Raw genomic sequence first — 17,206 nt, forward strand, 5'->3', positions numbered from 1 at the left:
TGGTGACACAGGGGCAGGGCTGCCAGGGCCCTCCTGTGACCCCGGAGGGGCAGTGGGGCGCTGTGGGGTGACCCTGCATCCCCCAGGCCCTGCCCTGCCGCCAAAAACCCTGTTCCCGCCCAGGGCCCCCAGGGCTGTCACCGTCCGGGCCTCCCGGGCAGTCCCAGAGCGGCACCAGGAGCTTTTGGGGTCCACCCATCACCGGGGGTGCTCCTCATCCCCCTCGGACCTCCCCTATTTCCGCCACACCGGGAGCATGACGTGGCTGCGGGGCTGCCGGGGTGCCCCATCCCCGTCCCCACACCGGCGCCATCCGGTCCCCGCGGTGCCGGTTCGGGGGCGCTCCCGCCGCCCTCGCCCCCGGCCGTGCCCCGTCTCCATGGGAGCGCGGTTGCCAAGCCGGCCGCTGGAGTGCTTGCCGCCACCATCGAGCCGTTGGCACGGCAACGGGGACACGGGTGACCCGGGGCGGGGTGCGGCGGGGAGGGTCCCGGCCGAGCCCGGCCAGCGCACCAGGGGTCCCCAGGGCTGCCGGAGCCCCCCGCGCTGGGCTGGGACCCCCAGGCAGCCCGGAGTCCCTGAGGGAGCCCCGGAGAGCGCGAGCGGAGCCGCCGGAGCCGAGCAGAGCATGTGGGGCCGCAGGGCTGACCCCGCCGCGGCCCCGGGGCCCGCTCGCTGCCCCTCCGCCTGAGGGGGCCGGGACCGCCTCGCCGGGGCCGCTCGGGCCCTCGGATGAGATAAGGCAGCGAAAGTGGAGCATCCGCGAGGGACGGAGCGAGGGACGCGGCACGGAGCAGCCCAGGGCCCGCCGGACGCGCTCCAGGCCAGGGCAGGGCGCTGCCCCGGGCCGGGCACCACGGTGGGGACGCAGCGGCCGAGGGGGGCACGGCTCGGCCCGCAGCCCGCCCCAGCCCGCGCCTGCCCCCATGCTGGATCACCGAGCCAGGATGGAGAGCAGCAGGAAGGAGAAGGTGAGGTGCTGCCGGGGCCAGGGGGGCCGGGGGTGAGGGATGAGTGCGGAGCCTCACCGGGCTCCAGCCTTCCCTGGGGCGAGCGGCCAGGTGCTCCCAGCAGCTCCCAAGGCTCCAGCCCCGAGGATGGTGGCTGCTGGGGAGGACACCAGGGGCAGCCCTGGGGGTCCCCATCCCTCAGGTCACCCCCCAGCACAACACAACACAGGCTCTACAGCACGGGGGGCTCATGATGGAGCTGGGAGTGTTTGTGGGACATTCTGCTGGTCTGGGATACCCCTGCCCTCCCAGCATCGCCCAGCTGCATCCCCAGGATGAGATGGGGCCTGTCACCTCCTTCAGCTGGCTGTCATCGCTGTCACTGAGACGCCCAGCAGGGTGGCACAGGGCTCATCCCCAGCCAAGAACCAGCTGTTTGTGGGAAGCATCCTCTCCCAGATGGATTGAGCTGAAAGGGTTATGGGTGAGGACAGTGGAGACATCCCCTGCTGCCAGCTGGGACACTGAGCGGACACCGAGGGGACTCATCACATGCTGGACCAGCAGAGATGGGTGTCACTGGCCACTGCAGCCAGCAGCCATAGGGTTCCCAGCTCCATCCCTTTGGTGGGATGTGTTGGAGCACACCATTTCCATGGGAAGCTGAGAGATAATGTCATGTGAGAATAGCCAAATCCTGCCAGGGAAGGGCCAAACCCATGGTTTTGAAGGCGAGTGGGGAGATGAGTAGGGACATGTGGTGCTGAGATGGGAAAAACACTGGAGAAATCAAATTCAGACTCCCAAGTGCCAGCCTTGGGATGAGGACCCTCTGGCTGTGCCAGATTGGGGTTCCCATGCCAAGTGGTGCCATGGGATGGATTGGCACTGAATACCTGCAGCCAACAGCCCAGGAGGGCTGATCAGATCAAGCTCCATGCTTTCCTGGCAGGATTTTGCCAATCGTTCTGGCCAAACACTCTCAGGATCGGGGCAAACCTTGCCACAGTGCTGCCGTGGTGCCCAGCCCCGTTCCGGGGGGCTCCGTGCTGCAGCCACGGCACTGGGGGCCGGGTGATGTGCCAGGGCAGCCAGACTGAGCCACGGCAAGGGGTGCCCCCAGAGCTGGGGCGCTCCAAACCACACCCCAAATGCTTTCCTGAGCTCCCTACCCCAAAACCCGTCAGGAAACAGCAGCAGCCTCCAGGCAAACATCTGCGTGCCGGGAAGAGGCGGTGACTAATGAGCCCTAATGCTGCCGGCTGCAGCTGGCCGAGAGGGAAAGCCGGCCCCGCTCCATCTGACAGCCGGGGCACCTGGCCCCAGCCCTGCCGCCTAATGGAGGCTGCGCCGAGCCCGGGGTTGCTACGGAAAGGATAAACACGGATCCTGCTTGACAGGTGCTTCCCTGGAGTGGGCCCTGCGGCTCTCCCTGGCAGCGAGACAAGGCAGCAATCCCCAGGAGCATTCCTGCCTGCCTGCCCTCTGCCCTATTTTAGCCCCACATTTGTGGGTGAAAAACGGTACCCACGATTCCCAGTGGGACACAGGGAGAGGGATGCTCTCAGGGGAGCAAGGGGGACACACCAGCATCTTCATCATTAAAGAATCCCACATCCTTGGTGGGAGATGCTGTGCTCCTCAAGGGCATGGCCAGGAGCACTCCTTGCTGGGAGTTACTCTGGGATTCATCGGGATGGGAGGTCCCAGGTCACTGCTGGAATGGTGACGGCTTCTACACCCAAACAATTCAGCTGGGTGATGGGGGTGGCAGGAGTCCAGTGCCAACCCCAGCCCCCAGGGACACCAGACCTGACCGTGACACCCTGCAGGCAGCACCAGAAGGGGCCTTGGTGCCTCATGACAGTCCTATGGATGCCCTGCTCAGCGGGAGGAGGACAGCAGAACGATAGGATAAGTCATTTCAAGGTGTCCATGTGAAAACAGGGCTGGGGGAAGGGAAACTTGGCTATTTCTTGTGGTTCAGGCCCCTTGCATCCCAGATTCCTGGTCCCTGGCTGAAGCTGTGCTGTGTGCAGGTGGAGCAGATCCTGTCAGAGTTCCGTCTGAAGGAGGAGGACCTGAAGAAGGTGATGTACCGGATGCAGAAGGAGATGGACCGAGGGCTCAAGCTGGAGACACACGAGGAAGCCTCTGTCAAAATGCTGCCCACCTATGTGCGCTCCACCCCCGAGGGCTCTGGTACGGTGCCACTCCAGTCCCTTGTGTGTCACCCTTCCAGCTCCCTGCGGAAGGCTGAGCCTACCAAGAGCCCATCACCTTCTCCCCCTCTCCCTGGCTTTGCAGAGGTGGGAGATTTCCTGTCTCTGGACCTGGGCGGCACCAATTTCCGTGTGATGCTGGTGAAGGTGGGCGAGGGGGAGGAGGGGCAGTGGAAGGTGAAGACGAAGCACCAGATGTACTCCATCCCAGAGGATGCCATGACGGGGACAGCTGAGATGGTCAGTGGAGCACACAGGGCATCCCATCCCATCCCATCCCATCCCATCCCATCCCATCCCATCCCATCCCATCCCATCCCATCCCATCCCATCCCATCCCATCCCATCCCATCCCATCCCATCCCATCCCATCCCATCCCCTTTCATTGTGTGTGTTTAGAGGGGACACACCCATCCGTCCTGCCAGCAGAAGCTGGGGGTGGCCAGGCCTGGGGAACCCGTGGTGGGGGACAGCATCTGTCCAAGGGCAGTGGGAGGGTGGGGACATCCCTCGGGAAAGGCTGGACCTCCTGTCTTCCAGCTCTTTGACTACATCTCCGAGTGCATCTCTGATTTCCTGGACAAGCACCAGATGAAGCACAAAAAGCTGCCCCTGGGCTTCACCTTCTCCTTCCCTGTGCGTCACGAGGACATCGACAAGGTGAGGGGGTGTCCGGGCAGCACAAGGGCTTAGGGGTCCCCAGGCCTCACCTAAACCACAGCCCCATTTCGGTCTGACCCCATTGCAGGGCATCCTCCTGAACTGGACCAAGGGCTTCAAAGCCTCGGGCGCGGAAGGGAACAACGTGGTGGGGCTGCTGAGGGACGCCATCAAACGGCGAGGGGTGAGAGGATCCCACTGTGCTGGCACCACCCCAGCTGTCCTGCCCGGGGCTCACTGCAGCCTGCTGTGTCCCCAGGAAGGGACCACTGGAACGTAGCTGTCCCCAGATGGGGCTGCTGGAGCCAAGTGTGTCTCTGGGCAGGGCTGTTCCATGTGTGCACACACATGTGCATGACATGTGCCCGGGCCCCTCACCCTTGGGCACTGTCCACCCCAAACCCACCATTTTGGGGACAGCCTGGCCCCCCAGGAGCCCACACTGGTCCCTGTCCCCAGGATTTTGAGATGGACGTGGTGGCAATGGTGAATGACACAGTGGCCACGATGATCTCCTGCTACTACGAAGATCACCGGTGCGAGGTTGGGATGATTGTGGGTAAGATGCCCCTTCTACAGGGACACATGGCTGGGCACAGGGAGCTGTCCATGGGCCCGCTCCCCTGTCCTTCTGGGGAGACACACCAACCACAGGGGGTGGCAGTGGCACTCTGCTGAGGTGTCCGGTGGTTAGGACACCCGATGGCACTGCCTGGCCCCAGCATGGTTGGGGCACTTTGGGAGGAGAAAGGGGGTGGTCATCATAACAGGGACCACCCTTGAAGCAGTTGCATACCACGGTGCCAGTCACCGGGCTGAGGAACATCCCTCAGGCTCCATATGGGTCCCAACCCCTGCCCTGGCATGTCTGGACCCCTCCAGTTCTTCCCCATTGCTCCACAGCACTGTCCCAGTTTTATCCCAGCTGGGATGGAGGGCTGTGGTGGGGGGTGTCAGTGCTGCCCCCTGCCCAGACCCATGCCCAGTTCCTGGCAGGGACGGGCTGCAACGCCTGCTACATGGAGGAGATGCACAACGTGGAGCTGGTGGAGGGCGACGAGGGGCGCATGTGCGTCAACACGGAGTGGGGGGCCTTTGGTGCCTCCGGGGAGCTGGACGAGTTCCTCCTGGAGTACGACCGCGTGGTGGACGAGACCTCCCTTAACCCCGGTCAGCAACTGTAAGGAATAGGAGAGATCCAGTTCCTCTGGGCGTCCCTGCCGTCCCCCTGCCGCGCTGGGCTCAGCCCCCAGCAGGGCATCCTCCGCCCTGGGCCATGCCCACGCACGAGAACACATCCAGCAAGGAGGGGGGAGGAAAGAGGGGGTGCTGTGTGATGTGAGCCCTCAAATCCCAGCTCTGATGCCGCCCCCTGGCCTGTGCCCCCCTCAGGTACGAGAAGATCATTGGGGGAAAGTACATGGGGGAGATTGTGCGGCTGGTGCTGCTGAAGCTGGTGGATGAGAACCTGCTCTTCAACGGGGAGGCCTCTGAGAAGCTCAAGACTCGTGGGACCTTTGAGACCCGCTTCATGTCCCAGATTGAGAGGTACAAGGCTGGGGAGGCACCCCCAAACCGTCTGCCAGGCTGCATGGCACTGGAAGGCCTGTGCTCTCACTCTGCACTGGTCCAGGCACACTGAGGAGTCTGTGCTCTCGCTCTGCACTGGGCTGTCCCACAGGGGTTCCCCCTGTTCCATCATCCCATAGCAGTCTGCTTTGACTGCCTCATTTTGGGGTCCTTTGTCCTGTTACCCCATACCAGCCTATTCTGACTGTCCACCTTGGTGTTCTGCCACCCAAACCACACTGTCCCCTGTCATGGGCCCATCATGATCCCATCACTCTGTACCTGCCTACTCTGTCCCATATTGGGGTCCCCCTGTCCCATCACCCCACATTAGGGGGGCCCACTGCCAGGTCCCTCTGTCCCATCACCCCACACTAGCTAGCCCTCTAGAGCAGTCCCATCACCCCACACCAGCCCACTCTGACTGACCCAGCTGGGGTTCCCCATCCTGGGACCCCATACAGCTGTCCCGTGTGAGGATCCCCCATTCCCTCACTCCCCCATCCCTCTCCACCTGCCTCACCCAGGCTCCCCACCCTTCAGCCTTTGCCGACGCCCTTTTCTCCCCCTACCTCAGCGATTCCGACGACCGCAAGCAGATCTACAACATCCTGTCAGCCTTCGAGCTGCTGCCGTCGCGGACGGACTGCGAGATCGTGCGCCGGGTGTGCGAGAGCGTGTCCACGCGGGCTGCCCAGATGTGCTCGGCCGGGCTGGCCGGCGTCATCAACCGCATGCGCGAGAGCCGCAGCCAGGACACCCTCAAGATCACCGTCGGCGTCGACGGCTCCGTCTACAAGCTCCATCCCAGGTGGGACCCCAGACCCCAGGACACGCCCGTCCCCTCCCTTCTTCCCCCCAAGCCCTGACCCCATGTGTGACCCCGCGTTCCCCCTCCCCAGCTTCAAGGACCACTTCCACGCCACGGTGCGGCAGCTGACGCCCGGCTGCGACATCACCTTCATCCAGTCCGAGGAAGGCAGCGGGCGCGGGGCCGCCCTCATCTCGGCCGTGGCCTGCAAGATGGCCTGCATGATGGGGCAGTGAGCTGGACTCCGGGGGATGGCGGGGCCGGCGCTCCTCGGGGAGCAGACACGGACGCGGGGAGGAGGCGGCTCCGGCCCCCCCAATAAACGGGGTGTGTGTGGACTTCTCTGGGGCCGCTCGGGCCAGTGCTGCTCTCTTCCCGTGCTGGTAGAGACCCCCATGGGGCTGCCCCACACCTATGGGGTGGCCACGGAGTTTCCCGTGCCCTCACCTCCCCCCCTCATCCTCACACAGCTGCAGCAAGGGGGGCTCCAGCACACCCCAGCCCCTTTGCTGGGAGAAAGCCCCCCAAAGGGGGTGGCCTAGAGATAAGGGGCTCTTTGGAGGTACTTTGGGGGGGATGTCAGGGTAGAGGAGCTCCCCACCAGTGATCCCTGGGGTGCAGTGACTGACCAGAGTGCACCAGAAATGGGCCAGATGGAGGGGGGCATACTGGGGGGTCCCCTCCAGCCATGTGCCCACCCATGTCCCCTGAAAGGTCTGGGGCACCCCAGAGACTTGAGTTCACCAGAGGGTCTGGAGCACAATGTTGGGGTCCCTCGGGGGCTCATGGGCGCCCCAGGGTGTGGGTGTTCTTTTAAGGATCTGGCAGTACCAGAGCACATTGTGGTTGGTTCTCTGAAGGCTCTGGAAGCAACCCAGGGTTTTGTGCCACTCTGAGGGTCTGGAGCACCCCAGGCTGGAGGGGTCCTCCTGAGACACCACAGGGTGTTGGGATCCCCTGGGGCGCACTCAGGGTGTTGGGGTCAGCCCAAAGGTATGGTGGTCTGGGGTTACATCTGTGACATTTGGGGCTACTGCAGGGCTCTGGGGGCCCCTGGGACACAGGGACTTCTCAGGGTGCTGGGGCAGCTCTTGGGCATCTGGGACCACCTGCGGGGACTGGATCAGCACAGGGCGTGGGGCTGGGACTGCTGAGGGATCTTGGTGTCCTCACAAAGTGCAGGGTCCCAGGAGTAGCACTGGGATCCCCAGAGCTCCCCATTGCAGGCGGCACTGGGATCCCTCTGCTCTGCAGGGCTGCAGCCCTCAGCCTGCAGGATCCCCTGCATTCTGATTGGCTCACACCAGAAAGACATCCTGGAGCTCTGATTGGTGGCAGCCCTCAGGGAACTGCAGTCTCTCTGTTCTGATTGGCTGGGGGCAATCAGAAGAGATTCCCTGCACTCCAATTGGCTAGAATTAAAGAAAAAAAAAAGTGTGGGATTCCCTGTGCTCTGATTGGCTGGGGCTGAAGCAGGGATGCCCTGTGCTCAGCTGGGACCTTGAGGATGATCCCAAGCCCATGGCAGCACCGGTGACAGTGCCAGGGACAGATGCAGTGCCAGGCATGGGGTGCATGGGGAGGTGACAGTGACAGCCAGGACCACCCAGGAGTGTGAAGGGAACCGCTCACCCCAGCCCACACGGGACACATCCCCACCCTCCCACTGGCACCTCCAGTGTCACCTTGGCCCTGCTGGGAGCAGGCCGGGGCCAGGCTGTCCCCTGCCAGTGCCTGGTGCCATATGCCCTTGTCGCCGTGTTCCCCCAGGGCAGACAAACGAGACCCTGGAGCCAGAGGAGGGACTTTATTGTGGGGGAGGGGGATGGCTGGGCTGTGGGGGCATCGGGGCTGGAGGGGCATCGGATTTGGGGGCACTGGCAGCTCTGCCTGTGGAGAAAGGAGAGTGGGGGGTGTCAGAGGACAGTGGAAGCAGCTCCTCCAGCCCTCCCCCTGCTCCACAATGACCTGGCTCACCCCCACCCTACAGAGTACAGCAGGAAGGGTCAGAAACCCCAAGCACACTCCCACCCCTCTGGCAGGTGTGGGGTGAGGGATGTGGGGTGCAAAGTGTGGGATGCAGAGGAGGGATATGTGATGCAGGAGATAGTGTTCAGGATGCAGGGTGCAAGATCAGGATGCGGGGTGCTGGACACAGGGTATGGGACATGGGGTATGGGATGGGGATGCAGGATGCGAGGTGCAGGACACAGGATGCAGTATCAGGATGCAGGTGGGCACTGACCGTGCTCAGGAGCGGCAGATGCGCATGGCAGTGCAGATGTCCTGGGGCATGTCCCCGTTCTGCAGCCCCTCGGTGATCTGCTCCCGGTACTTGTTCACCAGCTGCTGGCATATCCTGCCCATGTTCCGGCCCAGCGCCCGGCAGCCCTTCCGCAGAGCCGCCTCCACCGCCGACTGCCAAAGCCACCACAGGTCAGGGGGACACAGGGAGAGGCCCCCCAGCCCGGCCCCTCAGGCCCTCATCGCCCCTCACCTCGTCGGGGTCGTCACCTGCCAGCTTCTTGATCTTCTTCAGGACCTTGGTGCACAGCTTGCACTTGATCTTCTTGCCCTGTGCCACCATGTCTCCGTCAGCCACACTGTCCCCATCAGCCACGTCATTCTTGTCAGTCACGCCGTCCTCATCAGCCACATTCTCCTGTGGGGACACAAAGACTCTCAGGGCTGCCTGGACCCCCAGGTGGCCCTAGCAGTGCTTGGGGTTGGGGTGCTCACCAGGGCCAGGCTGTCCTGGAGGTGCTGGCACTGCTGCTGCCAGCCACAGCGCGTGGCCGTGGTCTGCGCTGCTGCATGGGGACAGGACAGTGAGTGTGGCTGCAGGCTGGGTGCCCATCACCGAGGTGCCCAGACCCCAAACCACCAGCCCCAGGTACTCAGCCCCATCCCCACCACCCTTCCCGCCTTTCCCCTTGTCTTCTTTCCCACACCCCTGAGTGCCTGTCCCACACAGACCCCATCCCTGGCGCACACAGCTCCCCACACAGACCCTCCCCACACCCCTGAGTGCCTGTCCCACACAGACCCCATCCCTAGCGCACACAGCTCCCCACACAGACCCTCCCCACACCCCTGAGTGCCTGTCCCACACAGACCCCATCCCTGGTGCACACAGCTCCCCACACAGACCCCAGCCCCCCCAAGTTCAGCCACACAGGCTGCCATCCCCGTTGTCCCCCTGTGTCCTGTCCCCTCCCCTCGGGGTGCCCGTCCCCCCAGGGAGGCAGGAGGGTCCCGGTACCTCCCAGCAGCAGCAGCAGGAGGAGGGTGGCAGCCATGGTGAGCCCGCTGAGCCGGTGACAGCAGGTGACTGACTGGCCGTGGGTGGCTGCCTGCGTCCTGACACCTTTTATAGCGGGGCCGCGGGCTGTGGGGGTGGGGGACCGAAACCCCAAAACCCCAAACCCCTTAAACCCGAGCACGGCTGCTCCCCAGCGCCCTTCCTGCCTCACAGCTCCACCCCGCGGGAACGGGTTCGGGGGGGACACGGGGAGCTCAGCAGCCCCAGCCTCGCCCCTCAGGGACTGGCCGGGCCCCCGAGGGCCTACCGGGGGGGTCTGTCCCGGCTCCTCCCGGGACCCCTCCGGGCTCCGGGCAGCGCCAGGGCTCGGTGTCCCCTCTGGGGGCGGTCACGGAGTGCCCTTCCCCCCATGGGTTCCAAGGGGCCCAGCTCGGTGCCGCTGTCCCGGTCCCCGCCATGTTCTCCCCCCCCCCCGGCGAGGTCTCGCGCCGCCCCCGGCCCACGGCGGTTCTCGCGGCGGCTCTGACGTCACTTCTCCGCGCGGCGCACCGCTTCCGTGTTTGCGGCGTTCGCGCCTTTTCCCACCGCGGCCCCGCCCCCATGGCGGGCCCCGGTACCGGCGGCGACCCTCGGCCTGCGACCCCTGACCCGGCACGGACCGACCCCTGACCCGGTACGGACCGGCGGGAACCCCGGGCCGCGGCTGAGCGGCTGTGCCCGTTTGGGAGCGGGGGAGACCCGGCTGCGGGATCCTGTGAGGTCTGCAGCCTGAGGGGGCTGGGGGGCTGGGGGCTGCTTTGTCCTGGGGCTCCCGGTGCCGCGGGGAGGGGGATCGTGCTAGAGGGGCACGGCCAGGGCGCTGTGCAGGGCCCCTGGGAGGGGGGCCTGCGGGGATCCGGTGTACTTTGTGGGGGCTTCAGGTGTCCTGCTCTGGGGGGGATCGTAGGAGAGGTTGGCGCAGTCACCAGGATGAGTGTGGGGATGCCTGGGGTGGGAGGAAGGGAGGCTGAGGGTCACCAGGATGAGTGTGGGGATGCCCTGGGCAGGAGGAAGGGGGCTGAGGGCCACCAGGATGAGTGTGGGGATGCCTGGGGTGGGAGGAAGGGGGGCTGAGGGCCACCAGGATGAGTGTGGGGATGCCCTGGGCAGGAGGAAGGGGGGCTGAGGGTCACCAGGATGAGTGTGGGGATGCCCTGGGCAGGAGGAAGGGGGGCTGAGGGTCACCAGGATGAGTGTGGGGATGCCCTGGGCAGGAGGAAGGGGGGCTGAGGGCCACCAGGATGAGTGTGGGGATGCCCTGGGCAGGAGAAAGAGGGGCTGAGGGTCACCAGGATGAGTGTGGGGATGCCCTGGGCAGGAGGAAGGGGGGCTGAGGGTCACCAGGATGAGTGTGGGGATGCCTGGGGTGGGAGAAAGGGGGGCTGAGGGCCACCAGGATGAGTGTGGGGATGCCCTGGGCAGGAGAAAGAGGGGCTGAGGGTCACCAGGATGAGTGTGGGGATGCCCTGGGCAGGAGGAAGGGGGGCTGAGGGCCACCAGGATGAGTGTGGGGATGCCTGGGGTGGGAGAAAGGGGGGCTGAGGGTCACCAGGATGAGTGTGGGGATGCCTGGGGTGGGAGGAAGGGGGGCTGAGGGCCACCAGGATGAGTGTGGGGATGCCTGGGGTGGGAGAAAGGGGGGCTGAGGGCCACCAGGATGAGTGAGGGGATGCCCTGGGCAGGAGAAAGAGGGGCTGAGGGTCACCAGGATGAGTGTGGGGATGCCCTGGGCAGGAGGAAGCGGGGTGAGGGTCACCAGGATGAGTGTGGGGATGCCTGGGGTGGGAGGAAGAGGGGCTGAGGGCCACCAGGATGAGTGTGGGGATGCCCTGGGCGGGAGAAAGGGGGGCTGAGGGTCACCAGGATGAGTGTGGGGATGCCTGGGGTGGGAGGAAGGGGGGTGAGGGTCACCAGGATGAGTGTGGGGATGCCTGGGGTGGGAGGAAGGGGGGCTGAGGGCCACCAGGATGAGTGTGGGGATGCCTGGGGTGGGAGGAAGGGGGGCTGAGGGCCACCAGGATGAGTGTGGGGATGCCCTGGGCGGGAGGAAGGGGGGCTGAGGGTCACCAGGATGAGTGTGGGGATGCCCTGGGGTGGGAGGAAGGGGGGCTGAGGGTCACTAGGATGAGTGTGGGGATGCCCTGGGCGGGAGGAAGGGGGGCCGAGGGGTGCAGCATGCACAGGGAGGGTCAGACCCGGACGCGGTTTGTATTTTGGGGGTGGAAGGATGGTTTTCGGGGAGACTGTTGCATCTTGGGGTGACAGCGATGGCCGGGCGGGCCCCAGATCCTCATCCCCCGGTTTGTTTTCCAGAGCCGCGGTTGGACCCCAGGATGTTTTCGGAGCAGGCGGCCCCCACGGCGCAGGGGCTGCTCGCCCCCCCCTCGGGCGAGCCCCCCACCTTCCCCCGGGTGGCGGCGGCGGGCTACTCGGACCTGTCGCAGCCCTTCCGGCTGGGCGAGCGCAGCTTCTCCCGGCAGTACGCCCACGTCTACGCCGTGCGCCTGGCCGGCATGCGGCCCCGCCTGGAGCGGCGCGCCCGCGGCCGCTGGGGTGAGCGGGGAGCACACTGCCGGGGGGGGGGGAAACACTGCCCTGGGGGAAAAACACTGCCCTGGGGGAAAAACACTGCCCTGGGGGAAAAGGGGAGAACACTGGGAAAAACACTGCCCTGGGGGAAAAACACTGCCAGGGGAAAAGGGGAGACACTGAGAAAAACACTGCCCTGGGGGAAAAACACTGCCGGGGGAAAAGGGGAGACACTGAGAAAAACACTGCCCTGGGGGAAAAACACTGCCAGGGGAAAAGGGGAGACACTGAGAAAAACACTGCCCCGGGAGAAACACTGCCCTGGGGGAAAAACACTGCCAGGGGAAAAGGGGAAACATTGAGAAAAACACTGCTCCAGGGAAATACTGCCCAGGGGAGAAGGGGAAACACTGCCCCAGGAGAAACACTGCCAGGGGAAAAGGGGAGAACACTGGGAAAAACAGTTCCCTGAGGAAATACTGCCCAGGGGAGAAGGGGAAACACTGCCCCAGGAGAAACACTGCCCTGGGGGAAAACACTGCCCCAGGGGGAAGAGCACTGCACTAGGGAAATACTGCCCCAGGGAGAAACACTGTCCCAGAGAAAACACTGCCAGGGGGAAGGGGGAAACGCTGCCCCAGGGAAAGGCACTGCCCAGGAGTAAATACTGCCCCAGGGCAGGGAGACCATGATTGTCACATCCCCCCACACGCCTTAGGGAGCAGGAGTTGAGTGTGAGGTTTGTCAGGGTGGGGCTGGGGGGCCCAGGCCAGGAAGTGGGGCACAGGGGGGTGAGAGGTGTTGGGGGGGCTGTTTCCTGTCCTGGGGGGTTGTGGTTCTGCGGGTGGGACCCTCGCTCAGAGTTTCCATCCGCGGGATGAAGCAACACTGCTGGGGCTCTGCCCCCCCTCCCCGGCCTGGGCACGGCCTGAGATCAAATTTCCTTCAGCTTTGCCCTTCTATGGGCAAAAACCCCTTCAGTGGGAGCTTTTGGGCCAGACGCCTGCTCCTGTGCTCTCCCCGGCCCCGTGGGCTGTGTGGAAGCAAAGCCAGTGCTGGTCCCACTGCAGATGTCACTCCTTGGCTGGCCACCCTGGACTTTGCCAAGTGTGACAGGACCCAGTGGTTTGTAAAGCTCCACCTCCTGGAGTCCTGGGATGGGACCAGATTCTGGGGTTTGTCTCCCAGCAGGAAGCGCCTGCAGGCAAAAATCTGGAGAGCACGCCCCCTCCCCCCGAACACACATTTTGGGGAGTTTGAGCCAAAAACAAGAAACTTCAACAGGATTGTTTTTGTTCTGACTCAGAGTGTTTGCATTCCTGGGCTCGGGAATCCATGTTTCCAGTGTGGGGTGCCAGGGATGGCAGCGGGGTGCTTTCCCTGGGAGAAGAGTCACATTCAGCAGCACATGATGAGCAAAGTGAGGTTTTGGGGAGGAGAAATGTCACCCAGAAAGGATGAGGAGCTGGTGCAGGCAGTGTTGCTTTGGGAGAGGAGACCAGGAGCAGGTTCCTTGCTCTTCTCCAGGGCCTCAGGCTCAGGCTGGACTTCACAGGCTGGTTTAAACAGGGAATAACAATCCCACAGCCACATCCTGGAAGGGAGGACACACGCTGGATGGGGTTAGAGCATCTCTGGGTCCCCAGTTTTGGGCTCACCTTGTGGTGAGGGAGATTTTTGCTCCTCTCCCAGCCTACATCCCCTGTGGATCCCTGCCTAAAGCCCAGGGACCTGTCAGCATGCTAGGATCTTCTCTGGAAGTGATGGGGATCCTGAATTCCAGCAGGGATCTGGGGCAGAGGATCTGGCCCTAGCAGAGGCCAGGTTTGGGGGTGTTGAGTGATCTCCTGATGGGTCATCCCCTGGGTGGAGAGCAGGAGCAGCAGCCCCCCATCCCCAGGGTGCATCCTGGGCCCTTCCCAGGCAGAGCTGTTAGTGGGAGCTGAACACAGCCTCGTGACCCAGCTCTCCCCCCAGCAGAGGAAATGCCTGCAGGCTTGCAGGCTCTGGAATGCTCCTTGGCCCCATCTGGCCCACACATGTCTGCTGGGCGCCGTGCCTCGAGGAGAGGCAGGAGGCTCCCAACATTCCCCAGCATTCCCCGGCACCAGGGCCCTTCAGCTGCTCCCCTGCCCTGCCCCTGCCCGCTGCCACCCCGGGGCCACTGACCCCCGTGTCTCCACAGGGAATGACATTGCCCTGCGGAGGCTCTCGGAGCTGCAGGAGGGAGAGAAGTGCTGCGTGGTGGGGACGCTCTTCAAGGCCATGCAGCTCCAGCCCTCCATCCTGCAGGAGATCAGCGAGGAGGTAATGGGCTCACCCCCTCCTCCACACAGCTCGGTGGGGTTGTGCCAGCACACCTGAGAGAGAGCCCACCATGGCTTCCCCGGGCGCCTTGTAGCCAGGGAACTGGCAGAGGTTTGAGCAGGATGGTCTGTCCCTGGATGCCACCTTGGTGCCAACGTGTGTGGACACTTTCCACTAGCCCAGGTTGTTTCAATCCCCATCCAACCTGGCCTTGGACACTTGCAGGGATTCAGGGGCAGCTGCAGCTGCTCTGGGCAACCTGTGCCAGGGCCTCACCACCCTCACATTCCTTCCCCATAATCCAATCTAAACCCACCCCTTGTCCATCTGTTTCCCCCCCACTTGCCACCACTCTTGCTCCGTGAGTGAAACCAGCCCATCCAGGGGGTTCCAGCGGCTGGGGCCCCCAGCTGGGGTGTTGGCTGTACTGGTGATGGGGGGCTGGGGTTGGGGAGGGTCCTTGGGGGCTCCTGGTCCTTGCTGAGGCCATCAGAGCTGTCCCTGTGCCCTCGCAGCACAACCTGGTGCCTCAGCCACCCTTGCCCAAGTACATCCAGCCCTCTGACGAGCTGATGCTGGAGGACGAGCTGCAGCGGATCAAGCTGGAAGGAGCCATTGATGTGCAGAGGCTGGTGACAGGTAAGGGACAGCGCTGGCTCTGGTGGCAGCCACCCTGCAGGGGCTGGCTGGGGCTGAGTGCCTGCTGTGCCGCAGGGACCATCGTGGCTGTGTATGGCTGTGAGCAGGAGGATGGCAGGTTCCTGGTGGAGGATCACTGCCTCGCCGACCTGCCGCCCCCGCTGCCCTGGAGCGGGCCCAGCTCCGACCGGTGAGGCGGCAGCAGCAGGACTGGGGCTGGCCCTGTGTCCCTGCTGCGTCCCTGAGCCCCTTCTGCCAGAGGGGCTGCCGGGGGTCTGGGCCCCCTGCCCTGGCTCTCTGAAGCCCCTGAGTTTGGGAGCGTGGCACACTGCCTGAGCCTCTCCATCCGTGCAGGTTCGTGCTGCTGGCCTCGGGGCTGGGGCTGGGCAGCATGAGTGGGGAGGCCCTGCTGAGCACTCAGCTGCTGGTGGACGAGGTGACGGGGCAGCTGGGTGCAGAGGGCGAGCAGAGCTGCGCTGCCCACATCACCCGTGTCATTCTGGCCGGGAATCTGCTGAGCCAGAACACCCAGAGCCGAGACACCATCAACAAGGTACAGCAAGGAGAGAGCTGCAGCCTCGCCTGAGGCACTGGGAGGGTGTGGGGAGGGGGCAGAGGGGTGCAGGGCTGTCCCTCACTGTCTTCCTACTTACCCAGGCCAAGTACTTGACCAAGAAGACTCAGGCTGCAAGTGTGGAGGCTGTGAAGATGCTGGATGAGATCCTGCTGCAGCTCTGTGTGAGTGCTCAGGGTTGGCCAGGAAGTCGTGTTCCTCTGGGGGAGGGAGCCTTGTTCTTGAGGCGGGGTAGCACTCTGGGGGGCAGGGTGGCAAAACCTCCTTCCCCAGCACCCAGCTTCCCTTTGAGCGCCCCATGGAGAGGCAGCTCCAAATCCTTCTCCTGGGATCCTCTGTGGAGCCAAGCGGGGTGTCCTGGGGAAAAGGAGCAGCAGTGACACCAGGGCTTTGCCCTGAGCCCCCTTGGAGATTTGATCCCACTCTACCCACAGACCTCTGTGCCCGTGGACGTGATGCCCGGCGAGTTTGACCCCACCAACTACACGCTGCCGCAGCAGCCGCTGCACCGCTGCATGCTGCCCCTGGCCAGCGCCTACGCCACGCTGCGCCTCGTCACCAACCCCTACCAGGCCAGCCTGGACGGGGTCAGGTGAGCAAACCTACCAGCTCTGCGGGCTGTCGGTGCCGTGGGACCCAGGGACACATCCCGGCACGTCCAGCATCTAGAGCTGCCCTTCTTTCCTCCATAATGTAGGTTTTTAGGGACATCAGGACAGAACATCAGTGATATCTTCAAGTACAGCAGCATGGACGACTACCTGGAGATCCTGGAGTGGACACTGCTGGCAGGACACATCAGCCCCACAGCTCCAGACACCCTGGGTATGGTGAGGGTTGGGGGGTTGTTGAATGGGGGGCTTTGCCAGGGGCTCCCCCCCTAATTCCCATCTTCCCCAGGCTGTTACCCGTTCTACAAATCTGACCCGTTTATCCTCACCGAGTGCCCTCACGTCTACTTCTGCGGCAACGCGCCCCGCTTCCAGTCCAAGCTGCTCCAAGGTGGGTCTCACAGCACCCCCAGACACTCCTGGGGCTGCTGGGGGGCTCCTCTGCCTGACACCCACCTGTGTTTGCAGGGGAGGAGGGGCAGCGGGTGCTGCTGGTGACGGTGCCGGACTTCAGTGCCACACAGACCGCCTGCCTCGTCAACCTGCGCGACCTCAGCTGCCAGCCCATCACCTTCTCCAGCTTCGGGGCTGACAGTGAGGACGGGGACATGGAAGTTGGACACTGACCACAGGGAGGGCACAGACTGCACAAGCCCCCACCCCTCAAGGGGTCCTGGCACCCACTGTCGCTCTCTGTCATCTGGGAGGGTGACAGAGCTGGGGAAGCACCAGAGGGACCAGATGTTCATACCAATATAACTTGATTTATTTGTGTAACAAAAACTGAATGGAGGGGAGAAAGGCTGTGCCCGCCTCCATGGGCCCTGCCCAGGAGGGCAGTACCACCCCTGCCACCCCACTGGGACACGGACAGTGGGCTGGCACTGCCCGGCTCTGAGGGATGGGGTAGCATGTCCCTGACAGCACCCAGCTGTTGGTGACAATGCCTGCAGTCCTTGGAAGCAGCAAGGTGAGGGGCTGGAGCCCACCTGGAACAGCTGCCTGGGCTCAGGGAAGGTGTTGGAAGCGGAT

General features: G+C 64.1%; 3 protein-coding genes across 3 annotated transcripts; 2 read left to right on the plus strand and 1 right to left on the minus strand.

Annotated features, from left to right (window-relative positions):
* Positions 1 to 926: 926 nt before the first annotated feature.
* Positions 927 to 6,449, plus strand: GCK (glucokinase; the record flags this gene model as incomplete). The annotated part of the gene is made up of 10 exons (XM_084221769.1): positions 927 to 971; positions 2,990 to 3,152; positions 3,258 to 3,412; positions 3,714 to 3,833; positions 3,922 to 4,017; positions 4,293 to 4,392; positions 4,830 to 5,013; positions 5,226 to 5,381; positions 5,980 to 6,213; positions 6,305 to 6,449. The coding sequence occupies 10 exons, from the start codon at positions 927 to 929 to the stop codon at positions 6,447 to 6,449; spliced, it is 1,398 nt and encodes a 465-aa protein (XP_084077895.1).
* Positions 6,450 to 8,004: 1,555 nt separating this feature from the next.
* LOC311163110 (saposin-C-like) lies at positions 8,005 to 9,934 on the minus strand. The gene is made up of 5 exons (XM_084221830.1): positions 9,476 to 9,934; positions 8,953 to 9,023; positions 8,711 to 8,875; positions 8,459 to 8,631; positions 8,005 to 8,103 (listed from the first exon to the last, which is right to left on the minus strand). The coding sequence occupies exons 1-4, from the start codon at positions 9,510 to 9,512 to the stop codon at positions 8,464 to 8,466; spliced, it is 441 nt and encodes a 146-aa protein (XP_084077956.1). The 5' UTR covers positions 9,513 to 9,934; the 3' UTR covers positions 8,005 to 8,103; positions 8,459 to 8,463.
* Positions 9,935 to 10,023: 89 nt separating this feature from the next.
* Positions 10,024 to 16,925, plus strand: POLD2 (DNA polymerase delta 2, accessory subunit). Its single transcript, XM_084221822.1, has 11 exons — positions 10,024 to 10,148; positions 11,828 to 12,067; positions 14,229 to 14,350; positions 14,866 to 14,989; positions 15,065 to 15,179; positions 15,344 to 15,542; positions 15,647 to 15,727; positions 15,998 to 16,155; positions 16,261 to 16,388; positions 16,464 to 16,565; positions 16,643 to 16,925. Exons 2-11 carry the CDS (start codon positions 11,848 to 11,850, stop codon positions 16,798 to 16,800), a joined length of 1,407 nt encoding a protein of 468 aa, XP_084077948.1. The 5' UTR covers positions 10,024 to 10,148; positions 11,828 to 11,847; the 3' UTR covers positions 16,801 to 16,925.
* Positions 16,926 to 17,206: the final 281 nt, after the last annotated feature.

The sequence above is a fragment of the Fringilla coelebs genome (genome assembly GCF_963513975.1).
Source record: "Fringilla coelebs genome assembly, chromosome: 26".
Classification (NCBI taxonomy): domain Eukaryota; kingdom Metazoa; phylum Chordata; class Aves; order Passeriformes; family Fringillidae; genus Fringilla; species Fringilla coelebs.

Excerpts from the sequence above, each read along its gene's own strand:
- LOC311163110 (XM_084221830.1), bottom strand. The coding sequence starts at position 9,512 with ATGGCTGCCACCCTCCTCCTGCTGCTGCTGCTGGGAG. Across the intron at positions 8,876-8,952 it reads TCCAGGACAGCCTGGCCCTG|GAGAATGTGGCTGATGAGGA; the intron begins GTGAGCACCCCA and ends GTGTCCCCACAG. Across the intron at positions 8,632-8,710 it reads CAGGTGACGACCCCGACGAG|TCGGCGGTGGAGGCGGCTCT; the intron begins GTGAGGGGCGAT and ends TGGCTTTGGCAG.
- POLD2 (XM_084221822.1), top strand. The coding sequence starts at position 11,848 with ATGTTTTCGGAGCAGGCGGCCCCCACGGCGCAGGGGCTGCTCGCCCCC. Across the intron at positions 15,180-15,343 it reads AGCGGGCCCAGCTCCGACCG|GTTCGTGCTGCTGGCCTCGG; the intron begins GTGAGGCGGCAG and ends CCATCCGTGCAG. Across the intron at positions 15,728-15,997 it reads AGATCCTGCTGCAGCTCTGT|ACCTCTGTGCCCGTGGACGT; the intron begins GTGAGTGCTCAG and ends CTCTACCCACAG.